The following is an 18969-nucleotide window of genomic DNA, read 5'->3' as shown; positions in this document are numbered from 1 at the left end:
CACCACGGGCTCCCCATCCATTACCCAGGGACTTATCTTTCAGACACTCAGGGGGTGCCCCAGTACATCAGCCTCTACCCCCATATTTCCACCACCTGCTGGAGAGCTGCCAGGCTGTAGGACAACCCTCCGGTCCCCACACCAAGCACCGGGACCACAGCGTGCTCTAGGGGCAACCGCCGGCCATTCCGGTATTCTGGGCCCCGGCTGTCTCCAGGCCCCAAGAAAAGGCCCCGGTGGGGGGTGCGGTAAGAACATCCCATTTTTTCATGAGATTGGGGAATTCATGTATGATGTGGAGACGCTGCAGTAACGCCGCAGCAGGAATAACTGGCGCTACTCATGTGTATCCCTCTCTCTTATAGAAGGTGTCTGTATACTGTGTGTGTAACATGTATGCTTCATGTGTGCACTACGCCGTCTATAGCAGAGTTATGGGAACCCTCCAATAAAGCCGGCGGACACGGCAACGCCAAAGCCTCGCAACACCGGACCAGGCTCACAGCCATACATGAGGGGGCGGTGACTGAAGAAGGGGGCGGTTCTATGAAGAAGCAGCAGCTCGGACCGCCCCCTCATGAATACACCGGACCAGGCGCACAGCCATACATGAGGGGGCGGTGACTGCCGCAGGGGGCGGTGCTATGAAGAAGCAGCGCCTCGGACCGCCCCCTCATGAATTCACCGGACCAGGCGCACAGCCATACATGAGGGAGCGGTCCTATGAAGAAGCAGCGCTTCGGAAACGCCAGCAGTTTTTCCATGGTGGAAACGAGCTGGGAGCTGCAGGCGGTAGGAAGGGTGACGGGTAAGAACATTCCCGGATCCAGGAATCGCACAGATAATTGTGTAATTTGGGTTTGTAAATTGTGGAGACGGGCACGAGCACGAGCACATCTACAGCCCGCACGAGCACATCTACAGCCCACAGGTGCACATCTACAGCCCACAGGCGCACATCTACAGCCCACAGGTGCACATCTACAGCCCACAGGTGCACATCTACGGCCCACAGGTGCACATCTACGGCCCACAGGCGCACATATATACAGCCCACAGGAGCACATCTACAGCCGAAGAGTTTCACATCTACACAGAGATCACATGAAAATATCTACAAGGGCCACAGAGAGATGACATCCGCATGCGGTCAGTTTTTTCCCCAACTATTAGGCAATAATCTGGTCAGAGTGCAGAGCCGGAGCTACTGGTGGAGGCCGGGAAGAGGCACCCGAGAGGCTGCAGAGCCGGAGCTACTGGTGGAGGCCGGCAATAGGCACCCGAGAGGCTGCAGAGCCGCAGCTACAGGTGGAGGCCGGGAAGAGGCACCCGAGAGGCTGCAGAGCTGGTGCTACTGGTGGAGGCCGGGAAGAGGCACCCGAGAGGCTGCAGAGGCGCAGCTACAGGTGGAGGCCGGGAAGAGGCACCCGAGAGGCTGCAGAGCCGGAGCTACTGGTGGAGGCCGGCAATAGGCACCCGAGAGGCTGCAGAGCCGCAGCTACAGGTGGAGGCCGGGAAGAGGCACCCGAGAGGCTGCAGAGCTGGTGCTACTGGTGGAGCCCGGGAAGAGGCACCCGAGAGGCTGCAGAGCCGCAGCTACGGGTGGAGGCCGGGAAGAGGCACCCGAGAGGCTGCAGAGCCGCAGCTACTGGTGGAGCCCGGGAAGAGGCACCCGAGAGGCTGCAGAGCCGGAGCTACTGGTGGAGCCCGGGAAGAGGCACCCGAGAGGCTGCAGAGCCGGAGCTACTGGTGGAGCCCGGGAAGAGGCACCCGAGAGGCTGCAGAGCCGGAGCTACTGGTGGAGCCCGGGAAGAGGCACCCGAGAGGCTGCAGAGCCGGAGCTACTGGTGGAGCCCGGGAAGAGGCACACGAGAGGCTGCAGAGCCGGAGCTACTGGTGGAGCCCAGGAATAGGCACCCGAGAGGCTGCAGAGCCGCAGCTACTGTTGGAGGCCGGGAAGAGGCACCCGAGAGGCTGCAGAGCCGGAGCTACTGGTGGAGCCCGGGAAGAGGCACCCGAGAGGCTGCAGAGCCGCAGCTACAGGTGGAGGCCGGGAAGAGGCACCCGAGAGGCTGCAGAGCTGGTGCTACTGGTGGAGCCCGGGAAGAGGCACCCGAGAGGCTGCAGAGCCGCAGCTACGGGTGGAGGCCGGGAAGAGGCACCCGAGAGGCTGCAGAGCCGCAGCTACTGGTGGAGCCCGGGAAGAGGCACCCGAGAGGCTGCAGAGCCGGAGCTACTGGTGGAGCCCGGGAAGAGGCACCCGAGAGGCTGCAGAGCCGGAGCTACTGGTGGAGCCCGGGAAGAGGCACCCGAGAGGCTGCAGAGCCGGAGCTACTGGTGGAGCCCGGGAAGAGGCACACGAGAGGCTGCAGAGCCGGAGCTACTGGTGGAGCCCAGGAATAGGCACCCGAGAGGCTGCAGAGCCGCAGCTACTGTTGGAGGCCGGGAAGAGGCACCCGAGAGGCTGCAGAGCCGGAGCTACTGGTGGAGCCCGGGAAGAGGCACCCGAGAGGCTGCAGAGCCGCAGCTACTGGTGGAGCCCGGGAAGAGGCACCCGAGAGGCTGCAGAGCCGCAGCTACTGGTGGAGGCCGGGAAGAGGCACCCGAGAGGCTGCAGAGCCGCAGCTACTGGTGGAGCCCAGGAATAGGCACCCGAGAGGCTGCAGAGCCGCAGCTACTGTTGGAGGCCGGGAAGAGGCACCCGAGAGGCTGCAGAGCCGGAGCTACTGGTGGAGCCCGGGAAGAGGCACCCGAGAGGCTGCAGAGCCGGAGCTACTGGTGGAGCCCGGGAAGAGGCACCCGAGAGGCTGCAGAGCCGCAGCTACTGGTGGAGGCCGGGAAGAGGCACCCGAGAGGCTGCAGAGCCGCAGCTACAGGTGGAGGCCGGGAAGAGGCACCCGAGAGGCTGCAGAGCCGGAGCTACTGGTGGAGCCCGGGAAGAGGCAACCGAGAGGCTGCAGAGCCGCAGCTACTGGTGGAGGCCGAGAAGAGGCACCCGAGAGGCTGCAGAGCCGGAGCTACTGGTGGAGGCCGGGAAGAGGCACCCGAGAGGCTGCAGAGCCGCAGCTACTGGTGGAGGCCGGGAAGAGGCACCCGAGAGGCTGCAGAGCCGCAGCTACTGGTGGAGGCCGGGAAGAGTCACCCGAGAGGCTGCAGAGCCGCAGCTACAGGTGGAGGCCGGGAAGAGGCACTCGAGAGGCTGCAGAGCCGGAGCTACTGGTGGAGGCCGGGAAGAGGCACCCGAGAGGCTGCTGAGCCGCAGCTACAGGTGGAGGCCGGGAAGAGGCACCCGAGAGGCTGCAGAGCCGCAGCTACTGGTGGAGGCCGGGAAGAGGCACCCGAGAGGCTGCAGATCCGGAGCTACAGGTGGAGGCCGGGAAGAGCCACCCGAGAGGCTGCAGAGCCGCAGCTACTGGTGGAGGCCGGGAAGAGCCACCCGAGAGGCTGCAGAGCCGCAGCTACAGGTGGAGGCCGGGAAGAGGCACCCGAGAGGCTGCAGAGCCGCAGCTACAGGTGGAGGCCGGGAAGAGGCACCCGAGAGGCTGCAGAGCCGCAGCTACAGGTGGAGGCCGGGAAGAGGCACCCGAGAGGCTGCAGAGCCGGAGCTACTGGTGGAGCCCGGGAAGAGGCAACCGAGAGGCTGCAGAGCCGCAGCTACTGGTGGAGGCCGAGAAGAGGCACCCGAGAGGCTGCAGAGCCGGAGCTACTGGTGGAGGCCGGGAAGAGGCACCCGAGAGGCTGCAGAGCCGCAGCTACTGGTGGAGGCCGGGAAGAGGCACCCGAGAGGCTGCAGAGCCGCAGCTACTGGTGAAGGCCGGGAAGAGTCACCCGAGAGGCTGCAGAGCCGCAGCTACAGGTGGAGGCCGGGAAGAGGCACTCGAGAGGCTGCAGAGCCGGAGCTACTGGTGGAGGCCGGGAAGAGGCACCCGAGAGGCTGCAGAGCCGCAGCTACAGGTGGAGGCCGGGAAGAGGCACCCGAGAGGCTGCAGAGCCACAGCTACTGGTGGAGGCCGGGAAGAGGCACCCGAGAGGCTGCAGATCCGGAGCTACAGGTGGAGGCCGGGAAGAGCCACCCGAGAGGCTGCAGAGCCGCAGCTACAGGTGGAGGCCGGGAAGAGGCACCCGAGAGGCTGCAGAGCCGCAGCTACAGGTGGAGGCCGGGAAGAGGCACCCGAGAGGCTGCAGAGCCGCAGCTACAGGTGGAGGCCGGGAAGAGGCACCCGAGAGGCTGCAGAGCCGCAGCTACTGGTGGAGGCTGGGAAGAAGCACCCGAGAGGCTGCAGAGCCGCAGCTACTGGTGGAGGCTGGGAAGAAGCACCCGAGAGGCTGCAGAGCCGCAGCTACTGGTGGAGGCTGCGAAGAGGCACCCGAGAGGCTGCAGAGCCGCAGCTACTGGTGGAGGCTGCGAAGAGGCACCCGAGAGGCTGCAGAGCCGCAGCTACTGGTGGAGGCCGGGAAGAGGCACCCGAGAGGCTGCAGAGCCGCAGCTACAGGTGGAGGCCGGGAAGAGGCACCCGAGAGGCTGCAGAGCCGCAGCTACTGGTGGAGGCCGGGAAGAGGCACCCGAGAGGCTGCAGAGCCACAGCTACTGGTGGAGGCCGGGAAGAGCCACCCGAAAGGCTGCAGAGCCGCAGCTACAGGTGGAGGCCGGGAAGAGCAACCCCAGAGGCTGCAGAGCCGCAGCTACTGGTGGAGGCCGGAGCTGTGATATAGGAGGCTGCAGAGCTACTGGTGGAGGCCGAGAAGAGGCACCCGAGAGGTTGCAGAGCCGCAGCTACTGGTGGAGGCCGGAGCTGTGATATAGGAGGCTGCAGAGCTACTGGTGGAGGCCGGGAAGAGGCACCCGAGAGGCTGCAGAGCCGCAGCTACTGGTGGAGGCCGGGAAGAGGCACCCGAGAGGCTGCAGAGCCGCAGCTACAGGTGGAGGCCGGGAAGAGGCACCCGAGAGGCTGCAGAGCCGCAGCTACTGGTGGAGGCCGGGAAGAGGCACCCGAGAGGCTGCAGAGCCGCAGCTACTGGTGGAGGCCGGGAAGAGCCACCCGAAAGGCTGCAGAGCCGCAGCTACAGGTGGAGGCCGGGAAGAGCCACCCGAGAGGCTGCAGAGCCGCAGCTACTGGTGGAGGCCGGAGCTGTGATATAGGAGGCTGCAAAGCTAATGGTGGAGGCCGGAGCTGTGATATAGGAGGCTGCAGAACTAATGGTGGAGGCCGGAGCTGTGATATAGGAGGCTGCAGAGCTAATGGTGGAGGCCGGAGCTGTGATATAGGAGGCTGCAGAGCTAATGGTGGAGGCCGGAGCTGTGATATAGGAGGCTGCAGAGCCGGAGCTGTGATATAGGAGGCTGCAGAGCTAATGGTGGAGGCCAGAGCTGTGATATAGGAGGCTGCAGAGCTAATGGTGGAGGCCGGAGCTGTGATATAGGAGGCTGCAGAGCAAATGGTGGAGGCCGGAGCTGTGATTTAGGAGGCTGCAGAGCCGGAGCTGTGATATAGGAGGCTGCAGAGCTAATGGTGGAGGCCGGAGCTGTGATATAGGAGGCTGCAGAGCAAATGGTGGAGGCCGAAACTGTGATATAGGAGGCTGCAGAGCTAATGGTGGAGGCCGGAGCTGTGATATAGGAGGCTGCAGAGCCGGAGCTGTGATATAGGAGGCTGCAGAGCTAATGGTGGAGGCCAGAGCTGTGATATAGGAGGCTGCAGAGCTAATGGTGGAGGCCGGAGCTGTGATATAGGAGGCTGCAGAGCAAATGGTGGAGGCCGGAGCTGTGATATAGGAGGCTGCAGAGCCGGAGCTGTGATATAGGAGGCTGCAGAGCTAATGGTGGAGGCCGGAGCTGTGATATAGGAGGCTGCAGAGCCGGAGCTGTGATATAGGAGGCTGCAGAGCTAATGGTGGAGGCCGGAGCTGTGACATAGGAGGCTGCAGAGCCGGAGCTGTGATATAGGAGGCTGCAGAGCAAATGGTGGAGGCCGGAGCTGTGATATAGGAGGCTGCAGAGCCGGAGCTGTGATATAGGAGGCTGCAGAGCTAATGGTGGAGGCCGGAGCTGTGATATAGGAGGCTGCAGAGCCGGAGCTGTGATATAGGAGGCTGCAGAGCTAATGGTGGAGGCCGGAGCTGTGATATAGGAGGCTGCAGAGCCGGAGCTGTGATATAGGAGGCTGCAGAGCTAATGGTGGAGGCCGGAGCTGTGATATAGGGGGCTGCAGAGCCGGAGCTGTGATATAGGAGGCTGCAGAGCCGGAGCTGTGATATAGGAGGCTGCAGAGCTAATGGTGGAGGCCGGAGCTGTGATATAGGAGGCTGCAGAGCAAATGGTGGAGGCCGGAGCTGTGATATAGGAGGCTGCAGAGCAAATGGTGGAGGCCGGAGCTGTGATATAGGAGGCTGCAGAGCTAATGGTGGAGGCCGGAGCTGTGATATAGGAGGCTGCAGAGCTAATGGTGGAGGCCGGAGCTGTGATATAGGAGGCTGCAGAGCTAATGGTGGAGGCCGGAGCTGTGATATAGGAGGCTGCAGAGCTAATGGTGGAGGTCGGAGCTGTGATATAGGAGGCTGCAAAGCTAATGGTGGAGGCCGGAGCTGTTATATAGGAGGCTGCAGAGCTAATGGTGGAGGCCGGAGCTGTGATATAGGAGGTTGCAGAGCTAATGGTGGAGGCCGGAGCTGTGATATAGGAGGCTGCAGAGCTAATGGTGGAGGCCGGAGCTGTGACATAGGAGGCTGCAGAGCTAATGGTGGAGGCCGGAGCTGTGATATAGGAGGCTGCAGAGCTAATGTTGGAGGCCGGAGCTGTGATATAGGAGGCTGCAGAGCTAATGGTGGAGGCCGGAGCTGTGATATAGGAGGCTGCAGAGCTAATGGTGGAGGCCGGAGCTGTGATATAGGAGGCTGCAGAGCTAATGGTGGAGGCCGGAGCTGTGATATAGGAGGCTGCAGAGCCGGAGCTGTGATATAGGAGGCTGCAGAGCTAATGGTGGAGGCCAGAGCTGTGATATAGGAGGCTGCAGAGCTAATGGTGGAGGCCGGAGCTGTGATTTAGGAGGCTGCAGAGCCGGAGCTGTGATATAGGAGGCTGCAGAGCTAATGTTGGAGGCCGGACCTGTGATATAGGAGGCTGCAGAGCTAATGTTGGAGGCCGGAGCTGTGATATAGGAGGCTGCAGAGCTAATGTTGGAGGCCGGAGCTGTGATATAGGAGGCTGCAGAGCTAATGGTGGAGGCCGGAGCTGTGATATAGGAGGCTGCAGAGCAAATGGTGGAGGCCGAAACTGTGATATAGGAGGCTGCAGAGCTAATGGTGGAGGCCAGAGCTGTGATATAGGAGGCTGCAGAGCTAATGGTGGAGGCCGGAGCTGTGATATAGGAGGCTGCAGAGCAAATGGTGGAGGCCGGAGCTGTGATTTAGGAGGCTGCAGAGCTAATGGTGGAGGCCGGAGCTGTGATATAGGAGGCTGCAGAGCCGGAGCTGTGATATAGGAGGCTGCAGAGCTAATGGTGGAGGCCGGAGCTGTGATATAGGAGGCTGCAGAGCCGGAGCTGTGATATAGGAGGCTGCAGAGCAAATGGTGGAGGCCGGAGCTGTGATATAGGAGGCTGCAGAGCCAGAGCTGTGATATAGGAGGCTGCAGAGCTAATGGTGGAGGCCGGAGCTGTGATATAGGAGGCTGCAGAGCCGGAGCTGTGATATAGGAGGCTGCAGAGCTAATGGTGGAGGCCGGAGCTGTGATATAGGAGGCTGCAGAGCCGGAGCTGTGATATAGGAGGCTGCAGAGCCGGAGCTGTGATATAGGAGGCTGCAGAGCTAATGGTGGAGGCCGGAGCTGTGATATAGGAGGCTGCAGAGCTAATGGTGGAGGCCGGAGCTGTGATATAGGAGGCTGCAGAGCTAATGGTGGAGGCCGGAGCTGTGATATAGGAGGCTGCAGAGCTAATGGTGGAGGCCGGAGCTGTGATATAGGAGGCTGCAGAGCTAATGGTGGAGGTCGGAGCTGTGATATAGGAGGCTGCAGGTGGAAGCGCTGGGATGAAATCTCTGTGTGACCTGAACGCTCCTCGGCTGCGGTTCTGGTGCAGTGTGGCGTCTGGGCAGATTATCATTGACCCTCCCTGGTACTTACTCTGCGATGTATCCTGGAGCCAGGGAGCCCATGAAGGCGCAGGGAGCCCCCAGCAGGGACAGGACGGTGCAGGAGTTAGAGGCGTTACCCCCACGCTGCCAGCGCTGAGACACACACCTGGGGGAGAGCGGATACAGGTGAGACCCGCACCTACATATACCCCCCCCGTATATACATGTCACCATACATCTACCCCCCCCCGTATATATTCATGTCACCTCTATCCCCCTGTATATACATGTAACCTCTATCCTCCTGTATATACATGTAACCTCTATCCTCCTGTATATACATGTAACCTCTATCCCCTGTATATACATGTAACCTCTATCCCCCTGTATATACATGTAACCTCTATCCCCTGTATATACATGTAACCTCTATCCCCCTGTATATACATGTAACCTCTATCCTCCTGTATATACATGTAACCTCTATCCTCCTGTATATACATGTAACCTCTATCCTCCTGTATATACATGTAACCTCTATCCTCCTGTATATACATGTAACCTCTATCCTCCTGTATATACATGTAACCTCTATCCCCCTGTATATACATGTAACCTCTATCCTCCTGTATATACATGTAACCTCTATCCTCCTGTATATACATGTAACCTCTATCCCCTGTATATACATGTAACCTCTATCCTCCTGTATATACATGTAACCTCTATCCTCCTGTATATACATGTAACCTCTATCCCCTGTATATACATGTAACCTCTATCCCCCTGTATATACATGTAACCTCTATCCCCCTGTATATACATGTAACCTCTATCCTCTGTATATACATGTAACCTCTATCCTCCTGTATATACATGTAACCTCTATCCCCTGTATATACATGTAACCTCTATCCTCCTGTATATACATGTAACCTCTATCCCCCTGTATATACATGTAACCTCTATCCTCCTGTATATACATGTAACCTCTATCCCCTGTATATACATGTAACCTCTATCCCCCTGTATATACATGTAACCTCTATCCCCCTGTATATACATGTAACCTCTATCCCCCTGTATATACATGTAACCTCTATCCCCTGTATATACATGTAACCTCTATCCCCTGTATATACATGTAACCTCTATCCCCCTGTATATACATGTAACCTCTATCCCCTGTATATACATGTAACCTCTATCCTCTGTATATACATGTAACCTCTATCCTCCTGTATATACATGTAACCTCTATCCTCCTGTATATACGTGTAACCTCTATCCTCCTGTATATACATGTAACCTCTATCCTCCTGTATATACATGTAACCTCTATCCCCCTGTATATACATGTAACCTCTATCCTCCTGTATATACATGTAACCTCTATCCCCTGTATATACATGTAACCTCTATCCTCCTGTATATACATGTAACCTCTATCCCCCTGTATATACATGTAACCTCTATCCCCCTGTATATACATGTAACCTCTATCCCCTGTATATACATGTAACCTCTATCCCCCTGTATATACATGTAACCTCTATCCTCCTGTATATACATGTAACCTCTATCCTCCTGTATATACATGTAACCTCTATCCTCCTGTATATACATGTAACCTCTATCCCCTGTATATACATGTAACCTCTATCCCCCTGTATATACATGTAACCTCTATCCCCCTGTATATACATGTAACCTCTATCCCCTGTATATACATGTAACCTCTATCCTCCTGTATATACATGTAACCTCTATCCCCCTGTATATACATGTAACCTCTATCCCCCTGTATATACATGTAACCTCTATCCTCCTGTATATACATGTAACCTCTATCCCCCTGTATATACATGTAACCTCTATCCCCCTGTATATACATGTAACCTCTATCCCCTGTATATACATGTAACCTCTATCCTCCTGTATATACATGTAACCTCTATCCCCTGTATATACATGTAACCTCTATCCCCCTGTATATACATGTAACCTCTATCCTCCTGTATATACATGTAACCTCTATCCCCTGTATATACATGTAACCTCTATCCTCCTGTATATACATGTAACCTCTATCCCCTGTATATACATGTAACCTCTATCCCCCTGTATATACATGTAACCTCTATCCCCTGTATATACATGTAACCTCTATCCTCCTGTATATACATGTAACCTCTATCCTCCTGTATATACATGTAACCTCTATCCCCTGTATATACATGTAACCTCTATCCTCCTGTATATACATGTAACCTCTATCCTCCTGTATATACATGTAACCTCTATCCTCCTGTATATACATGTAACCTCTATCCTCCTGTATATACATGTAACCTCTATCCTCCTGTATATACATGTAACCTCTATCCTCCTGTATATACATGTAACCTCTATCCTCCTGTATATACATGTAACCTCTATCCCCCTGTATATACATGTAACCTCTATCCTCCTGTATATACATGTAACCTCTATCCTCCTGTATATACATGTAACCTCTATCCCCTGTATATACATGTAACCTCTATCCTCCTGTATATACATGTAACCTCTATCCCCTGTATATACATGTAACCTCTATCCCCTGTATATACATGTAACCTCTATCCTCCTGTATATACGTGTAACCTCTATCCCCCTGTATATACATGTAACCTCTATCCCCTGTATATACGTGTAACCTCTATCCTCCTGTATATACATGTAACCTCTATCCCCCTGTATATACATGTAACCTCTATCCTCCTGTATATACATGTAACCTCTATCCTCCTGTATATACATGTAACCTCTATCCTCCTGTATATACATGTAACCTCTATCCTCCTGTATATACATGTAACCTCTATCCTCCTGTATATACATGTAACCTCTATCCTCCTGTATATACATGTAACCTCTATCCTCCTGTATATACATGTAACCTCTATCCTCCTGTATATACATGTAACCTCTATCCTCCTGTATATACATGTAACCTCTATCCCCCTGTATATACATGTAACCTCTATCCTCCTGTATATACATGTAACCTCTATCCTCCTGTATATACATGTAACCTCTATCCTCCTGTATATACATGTAACCTCTATCCTCCTGTATATACATGTAACCTCTATCCCCCTGTATATACATGTAACCTCTATCCCCTGTATATACATGTAACCTCTATCCCCCTGTATATACATGTAACCTCTATCCCCCTGTATATACATGTAACCTCTATCCCCTGTATATACATGTAACCTCTATCCTCCTGTATATACATGTAACCTCTATCCTCCTGTATATACATGTAACCTCTATCCCCCTGTATATACATGTAACCTCTATCCCCTGTATATACATGTAACCTCTATCCTCCTGTATATACATGTAACCTCTATCCTCCTGTATATACATGTAACCTCTATCCTCCTGTATATACATGTAACCTCTATCCTCCTGTATATACATGTAACCTCTATCCCCTGTATATACATGTAACCTCTATCCTCCTGTATATACATGTAACCTCTATCCCCCTGTATATACATGTAACCTCTATCCTCCTGTATATACATGTAACCTCTATCCCCTGTATATACATGTAACCTCTATCCTCCTGTATATACATGTAACCTCTATCCCCCTGTATATACATGTAACCTCTATCCTCCTGTATATACATGTAACCTCTATCCTCCTGTATATACATGTAACCTCTATCCTCCTGTATATACATGTAACCTCTATCCCCTGTATATACATGTAACCTCTATCCTCCTGTATATACGTGTAACCTCTATCCCCCTGTATATACATGTAACCTCTATCCCCTGTATATACATGTAACCTCTATCCCCCTGTATATACATGTAACCTCTATCCTCCTGTATATACATGTAACCTCTATCCCCCTGTATATACATGTAACCTCTATCCCCCTGTATATACATGTAACCTCTATCCTCCTGTATATACATGTAACCTCTATCCTCCTGTATATACATGTAACCTCTATCCCCTGTATATACATGTAACCTCTATCCCCCTGTATATACATGTAACCTCTATCCTCCTGTATATACATGTAACCTCTATCCCCCTGTATATACATGTAACCTCTATCCCCCTGTATATACATGTAACCTCTATCCCCCTGTATATACATGTAACCTCTATCCTCCTGTATATACATGTAACCTCTATCCTCCTGTATATACATGTAACCTCTATCCTCCTGTATATACATGTAACCTCTATCCCCTGTATATACATGTAACCTCTATCCTCCTGTATATACATGTAACCTCTATCCCCCTGTATATACATGTAACCTCTATCCCCCTGTATATACATGTAACCTCTATCCTCCTGTATATACATGTAACCTCTATCCCCTGTATATACATGTAACCTCTATCCCCTGTATATACATGTAACCTCTATCCCCCTGTATATACATGTAACCTCTATCCCCTGTATATACATGTAACCTCTATCCCCCTGTATATACATGTAACCTCTATCCTCCTGTATATACATGTAACCTCTATCCCCCTGTATATACATGTAACCTCTATCCCCTGTATATACATGTAACCTCTATCCCCTGTATATACATGTAACCTCTATCCCCTGTATATACATGTAACCTCTATCCTCTGTATATACATGTAACCTCTATCCTCCTGTATATACATGTAACCTCTATCCCCCTGTATATACATGTAACCTCTATCCTCCTGTATATACATGTAACCTCTATCCTCCTGTATATACATGTAACCTCTATCCTCCTGTATATACATGTAACCTCTATCCTCCTGTATATACATGTAACCTCTATCCCCCTGTATATACATGTAACCTCTATCCCCCTGTATATACATGTAACCTCTATCCCCCTGTATATACATGTAACCTCTATCCCCTGTATATACGTGTAACCTCTATCCCCCTGTATATACGTGTAACCTCTATCCCCCTGTATATACATGTAACCTCTATCCTCCTGTATATACATGTAACCTCTATCCCCTGTATATACATGTAACCTCTATCCTCCTGTATATACATGTAACCTCTATCCCCCTGTATATACATGTAACCTCTATCCCCCTGTATATACATGTAACCTCTATCCTCCTGTATATACATGTAACCTCTATCCCCCTGTATATACATGTAACCTCTATCCCCTGTATATACATGTAACCTCTATCCCCTGTATATACATGTAACCTCTATCCCCCTGTATATACATGTAACCTCTATCCCCCTGTATATACATGTAACCTCTATCCCCCTGTATATACATGTAACCTCTATCCTCCTGTATATACATGTAACCTCTATCCCCTGTATATACATGTAACCTCTATCCCCCTGTATATACATGTAACCTCTATCCCCCTGTATATACATGTAACCTCTATCCTCCTGTATATACATGTAACCTCTATCCCCCTGTATATACATGTAACCTCTATCCTCCTGTATATACATGTAACCTCTATCTCCTGTATATACATGTAACCTCTATCCCCCTGTATATACATGTAACCTCTATCCCCTGTATATACATGTAACCTCTATCCCCCTGTATATACATGTAACCTCTATCCCCCTGTATATACATGTAACCTCTATCCTCCTGTATATACATGTAACCTCTATCCCCCTGTATATACATGTAACCTCTATCCTCCTGTATATACATGTAACCTCTATCCCCTGTATATACATGTAACCTCTATCCCCCTGTATATACATGTAACCTCTATCCTCCTGTATATACATGTAACCTCTATCCCCTGTATATACATGTAACCTCTATCCTCCTGTATATACATGTAACCTCTATCCTCCTGTATATACATGTAACCTCTATCCTCCTGTATATACATGTAACCTCTATCCCCCTGTATATACATGTAACCTCTATCCTCCTGTATATACATGTAACCTCTATCCCCTGTATATACATGTAACCTCTATCCTCCTGTATATACATGTAACCTCTATCCTCCTGTATATACATGTAACCTCTATCCTCCTGTATATACATGTAACCTCTATCCCCTGTATATACATGTAACCTCTATCCCCTGTATATACATGTAACCTCTATCCCCTGTATATACATGTAACCTCTATCCCCCTGTATATACATGTAACCTCTATCCCCTGTATATACATGTAACCTCTATCCTCCTGTATATACATGTAACCTCTATCCTCCTGTATATACATGTAACCTCTATCCCCCTGTATATACATGTAACCTCTATCCCCTGTATATACATGTAACCTCTATCCCCTGTATATACATGTAACCTCTATCCTCCTGTATATACATGTAACCTCTATCCCCCTGTATATACATGTAACCTCTATCCTCCTGTATATACATGTAACCTCTATCCTCCTGTATATACATGTAACCTCTATCCCCTGTATATACATGTAACCTCTATCCCCTGTATATACATGTAACCTCTATCCTCCTGTATATACATGTAACCTCTATCCCCCTGTATATACATGTAACCTCTATCCTCCTGTATATACATGTAACCTCTATCCTCCTGTATATACATGTAACCTCTATCCTCCTGTATATACATGTAACCTCTATCCTCCTGTATATACATGTAACCTCTATCCTCCTGTATATACATGTAACCTCTATCCTCCTGTATATACATGTAACCTCTATCCTCCTGTATATACATGTAACCTCTATCCCCCTGTATATACATGTAACCTCTATCCCCCTGTATATACATGTAACCTCTATCCTCCTGTATATACATGTAACCTCTATCCCCTGTATATACATGTAACCTCTATCCCCCTGTATATACATGTAACCTCTATCCCCTGTATATACATGTAACCTCTATCCCCTGTATATACATGTAACCTCTATCCTCCTGTATATACATGTAACCTCTATCCTCCTGTATATACATGTAACCTCTATCCTCCTGTATATACATGTAACCTCTATCCCCCTGTATATACATGTAACCTCTATCCCCCTGTATATACATGTAACCTCTATCCTCCTGTATATACATGTAACCTCTATCCCCCTGTATATACATGTAACCTCTATCCCCTGTATATACATGTAACCTCTATCCTCCTGTATATACATGTAACCTCTATCCCCCTGTATATACATGTAACCTCTATCCTCCTGTATATACATGTAACCTCTATCCCCCTGTATATACATGTAACCTCTATCCTCCTGTATATACATGTAACCTCTATCCCCCTGTATATACATGTAACCTCTATCCCCCTGTATATACATGTAACCTCTATCCCCTGTATATACATGTAACCTCTATCCTCCTGTATATACATGTAACCTCTATCCTCCTGTATATACATGTAACCTCTATCCCCTGTATATACATGTAACCTCTATCCCCCTGTATATACATGTAACCTCTATCCTCCTGTATATACATGTAACCTCTATCCCCCTGTATATACATGTAACCTCTATCCCCCTGTATATACATGTAACCTCTATCCCCCTGTATATACATGTAACCTCTATCCTCCTGTATATACATGTAACCTCTATCCTCCTGTATATACATGTAACCTCTATCCCCCTGTATATACATGTAACCTCTATCCTCCTGTATATACATGTAACCTCTATCCACTGTATATACATGTAACCTCTATCCCCTGTATATACATGTAACCTCTATCCCCCTGTATATACATGTAACCTCTATCCCCTGTATATACGTGTAGTGTGTGCGTCCTGCGGCGTCTCTTACCTTGTGTCCGTGTCTTCCTCTGGATAACGATCAACCACGTTAATGATATCTAGACAGACGAGTCCTATACACAGGATCCTCCGCTCCCCCATTGTGTCCTGCGTGACGAGACCCCCGGATGTACGAGACCCTCAGGTAGGTGACACAACGAGACCCTCAGGTAGGTGACACAACGAGACCCTCAGGTAGGTGACACAACGAGACCCTCAGGTAGGTGACACAACAAGACCCTCAGGTAGGTGACACAACGAGACCCTCAGGTAGGTGACACAACGAGACCCTCAGGTAGGTGACACCAGACCCTCAGGTAGGTGACACGACGAGACCCTCAGGTAGGTGACACGACGAGACCCTCAGGTAGGTGACACAACGAGACCCTCAGGTAGGTGACACAACGAGACGGCGTCTGCAAGAAAAACACAACAACACGGTGACCTTTACCCGGAGCAATGTCCACACAGTGTGCAGCCTCGGGGCAGTCTCTGGATCCTGTGATCTCCTCTGTCTCTGGATCCTGTGATCTCCTCTGTCTCTGGATCCTGTGATCTCCTCTGTCTCTGGATCCTGTGATCTCCTCTGTCTCTGGATCCTGTCATCTCCTCTGTCTCTGGATCCTGTGATCTCCTCTGTCTCTGGATCCTGTGATCTCCTCTGTCTCTGGATCCTGTGATCTCCTCTGTCTCTGGATCCTGTGATCTCCTCTGTCTCTGGATCCTGTCATCTCCTCTGTCTCTGGATCCTGTCATCTCCTCTGTCTCTGGATCCTGTCATCTCCTCTGTCTCTGGATCCTGTCATCTCCTCTGTCTCTGGATCCTGTCATCTCCTCTGTCTCTGGATCCTGTCATCTCCTCTGTCTCTGGATCCTGTCATCTCCTCTGTCTCTGGATCCTGTCATCTCCTCTGTCTCTGGATCCTGTCATCTCCTCTGTCTCTGGATCCTGTGATCTCCTCTGTCTCTGGATCCTGTGATCTCCTCTAGAGCCGCTCCTCCTCTGTCACTGGATCCTGTGATCCCCTCTAGACCCGCTCCTCCTCTGTCTCTGGATCCTGTGATCTCCTCTAGAGCCGCTCCTCCTCTGTCACTGGATCCTGTGATCTCCTCTAGACCCGCTCCTCCTCTGTCACTGGATCCTGTGATCTCCTCTAGACCCGCTCCTCCTCTGTCACTGGATCCTGTGATCTCCTCTAGAGCCGCTCCTCTCTGTGCTCTGGATCCTGTGATCCCCTCTAGACCCGCTCCTCTCTGTGCTCTGGATCCTGTGATCCCCTCTAGACCCGCTCCTCTCTGTCTCTGGATCCTGTGATCTCCTCTAGAGCCGCTCCTCCTCCGTCACTGGATCCTGTGATCTCCTCTAGACCCGCTCCTCTCCGTCTCTGGATCCTGTGATCTCCTCTAGAGCCGCTCCTCTCTGTCACTGGATCCTGTGATCTCCTCTAGAGCCGCTCCTCCCTGTCTCTGGATCCTGTGATCTCCTCTAGAGCCGCTCCTCTCTGTCTCTGGATCCTGTGATCCCCTCTAGAGCCGCTCCTCTCTGTGCTCTGGATCCTGTGATCTCCTCTAGACCCGCTCCTCTCTGTCTCTGGATCCTGTGATCTCCTCTAGAGCCGCTCCTCTCCGTCTCTGGATCCTGTGATCTCCTCTAGAGCCGCTCCTCTCTGCCTCTGGATCCTGTGATCTCCACTAGAGCCGCTCCTCCCTGTCTCTGGATCCTGTGATCTCCTCTAGACCCGCTCCTCTCCGTCTCTGGATCCTGTGATCTCCTCTAGAGCCGCTCCTCTCCGTCACTGGATCCTGTGATCTCCTCTAGACCCGCTCCTCCCTGTCTCTGGATCCTGTGATCTCCTCTAGAGCCGCTCCTCTCCGTCACTGGATCCTGTGATCTCCTCTAGAGCCGCTCCTCTCCGTCTCTGGATCCTGTGATCTCCTCTAGAGCCGCTCCTCTCCGTCTCTGGATCCTGTGATCTCCTCTAGAGCCGCTCCTCTCCGTCACTGGATCCTGTGATCTCCTCTAGAGCCGCTCCTCTCCGTCTCTGGATCCTGTGATCTCCTCTAGAGCCGCTCCTCTCCGTCTCTGGATCCTGTGATCTCCTCTAGAGCCGCTCCTCTCCGTCTCTGGATCCTGTGATCTCCTCTAGAGCCGCTCCTCTCTGTCTCTGGATCCTGTGATCTCCTCTAGACCCGCTCCTCTCTGTCTCTGGATCCTGTGATCTCCTCTAGACCCGCTCCTCTCTGTCTCTGGATCCTGTGATCTCCTCTAGACCCGCTCCTCTCCGTCTCTGGATCCTGTGATCTCCTCTAGAGCCGCTCCTCTCCGTCTCTGGATCCTGTGATCTCCTCTAGAGCCGCTCCTCCCTGTCTCTGGATCCTGTGATCTCCTCTAGACCCGCTCCTCTCTGTCTCTGGATCCTGTGATCTCCTCTAGAGCCGCTCCTCCCTGTCTCTGGATCCTGTGATCTCCTCTAGAGCCGCTCCTCCCTGTCTCTGGATCCTGTGATCTCCTCTAGACCCGCTCCTCTCTGTCTCTGGATCCTGTGATCTCCTCTAGAGCCGCTCCTCTCTGTCTCTGGATCCTGTGATCTCCTCTAGACCCGCTCCTCTCTGTCTCTGGATCCTGTGATCTCCTCTAGAGCCGCTCCTCTCTGTGCTCTGGATCCTGTGATCTCCTCTAGAGCCGCTCCTCCCTGTCTCTGGATCCTGTGATCTCCTCTAGAGCCGCTCCTCTCTGTCTCTGCAGTCTCTCTCTCTCTCTCTCCCCTGCAGTCTCTCTCTCTCTCTCTCTCCCTGCAGTCTCTCTCTCTCTCTCCCTGCAGTCTCTCTCTCTCTCCATGCAGTCTCTCTCTCTCTCTCCCTGCAGTCTCTCTCTCCCTGCAGTCTCTCTCTCCCCTGCAGTCTCTCTCTCTCTCCCTGCAGTCTCTCTCTCTCTCCCTGCAGTCTCTCTCTCCCCTGCAGTCTCTCTCTCCCCTGCAGTCTCTCTCTCTCCCTGCAGTCTCTCTCTCTCTCTCCCTGCAGTCTCTCTCTCTCTCTCTCTCTCCCTGCAGTCTCTCTCTCTCTCTCCCTGCAGTCTCTCTCTCTCTCTCTCCCTGCAG

At 51.9% G+C, this 18969-nt stretch overlaps 1 protein-coding gene across 4 annotated transcripts in view; it reads right to left on the bottom strand.

Annotated features, from left to right (window-relative positions):
* Positions 1-16287, bottom strand: part of KHK (ketohexokinase) — a 67303-nt gene extending 51016 nt beyond the window's left edge. For 2 of the 4 annotated variants that reach the window (XM_072144050.1, XM_072144052.1), the window contains exons 1-2: positions 15882-16287; positions 8120-8236 (exon numbers count right to left, since the gene is read on the bottom strand). In XM_072144050.1, the coding sequence (XP_072000151.1) occupies positions 8120-8236; positions 15882-15973 (209 nt within the window). In that variant the 5' untranslated portion in view covers positions 15974-16287. The remainder of the gene's footprint in view (positions 1-8119; positions 8237-15881) is intronic. The other 2 variants (XM_072144051.1, XM_072144053.1) reach the window with 2 other exon arrangements.
* Between the last annotated feature and the right edge of the window lie 2682 nt (positions 16288-18969).

Source organism: Engystomops pustulosus, chromosome 3 (assembly GCF_040894005.1).
Source record: "Engystomops pustulosus chromosome 3, aEngPut4.maternal, whole genome shotgun sequence".
In the NCBI taxonomy this organism is placed as follows: Eukaryota; Metazoa; Chordata; class Amphibia; order Anura; family Leptodactylidae; genus Engystomops; species Engystomops pustulosus.
The sequence above is the reverse complement of the archived record's forward strand: the minus strand, read 5'-3'. Positions and strand labels throughout refer to the sequence as shown.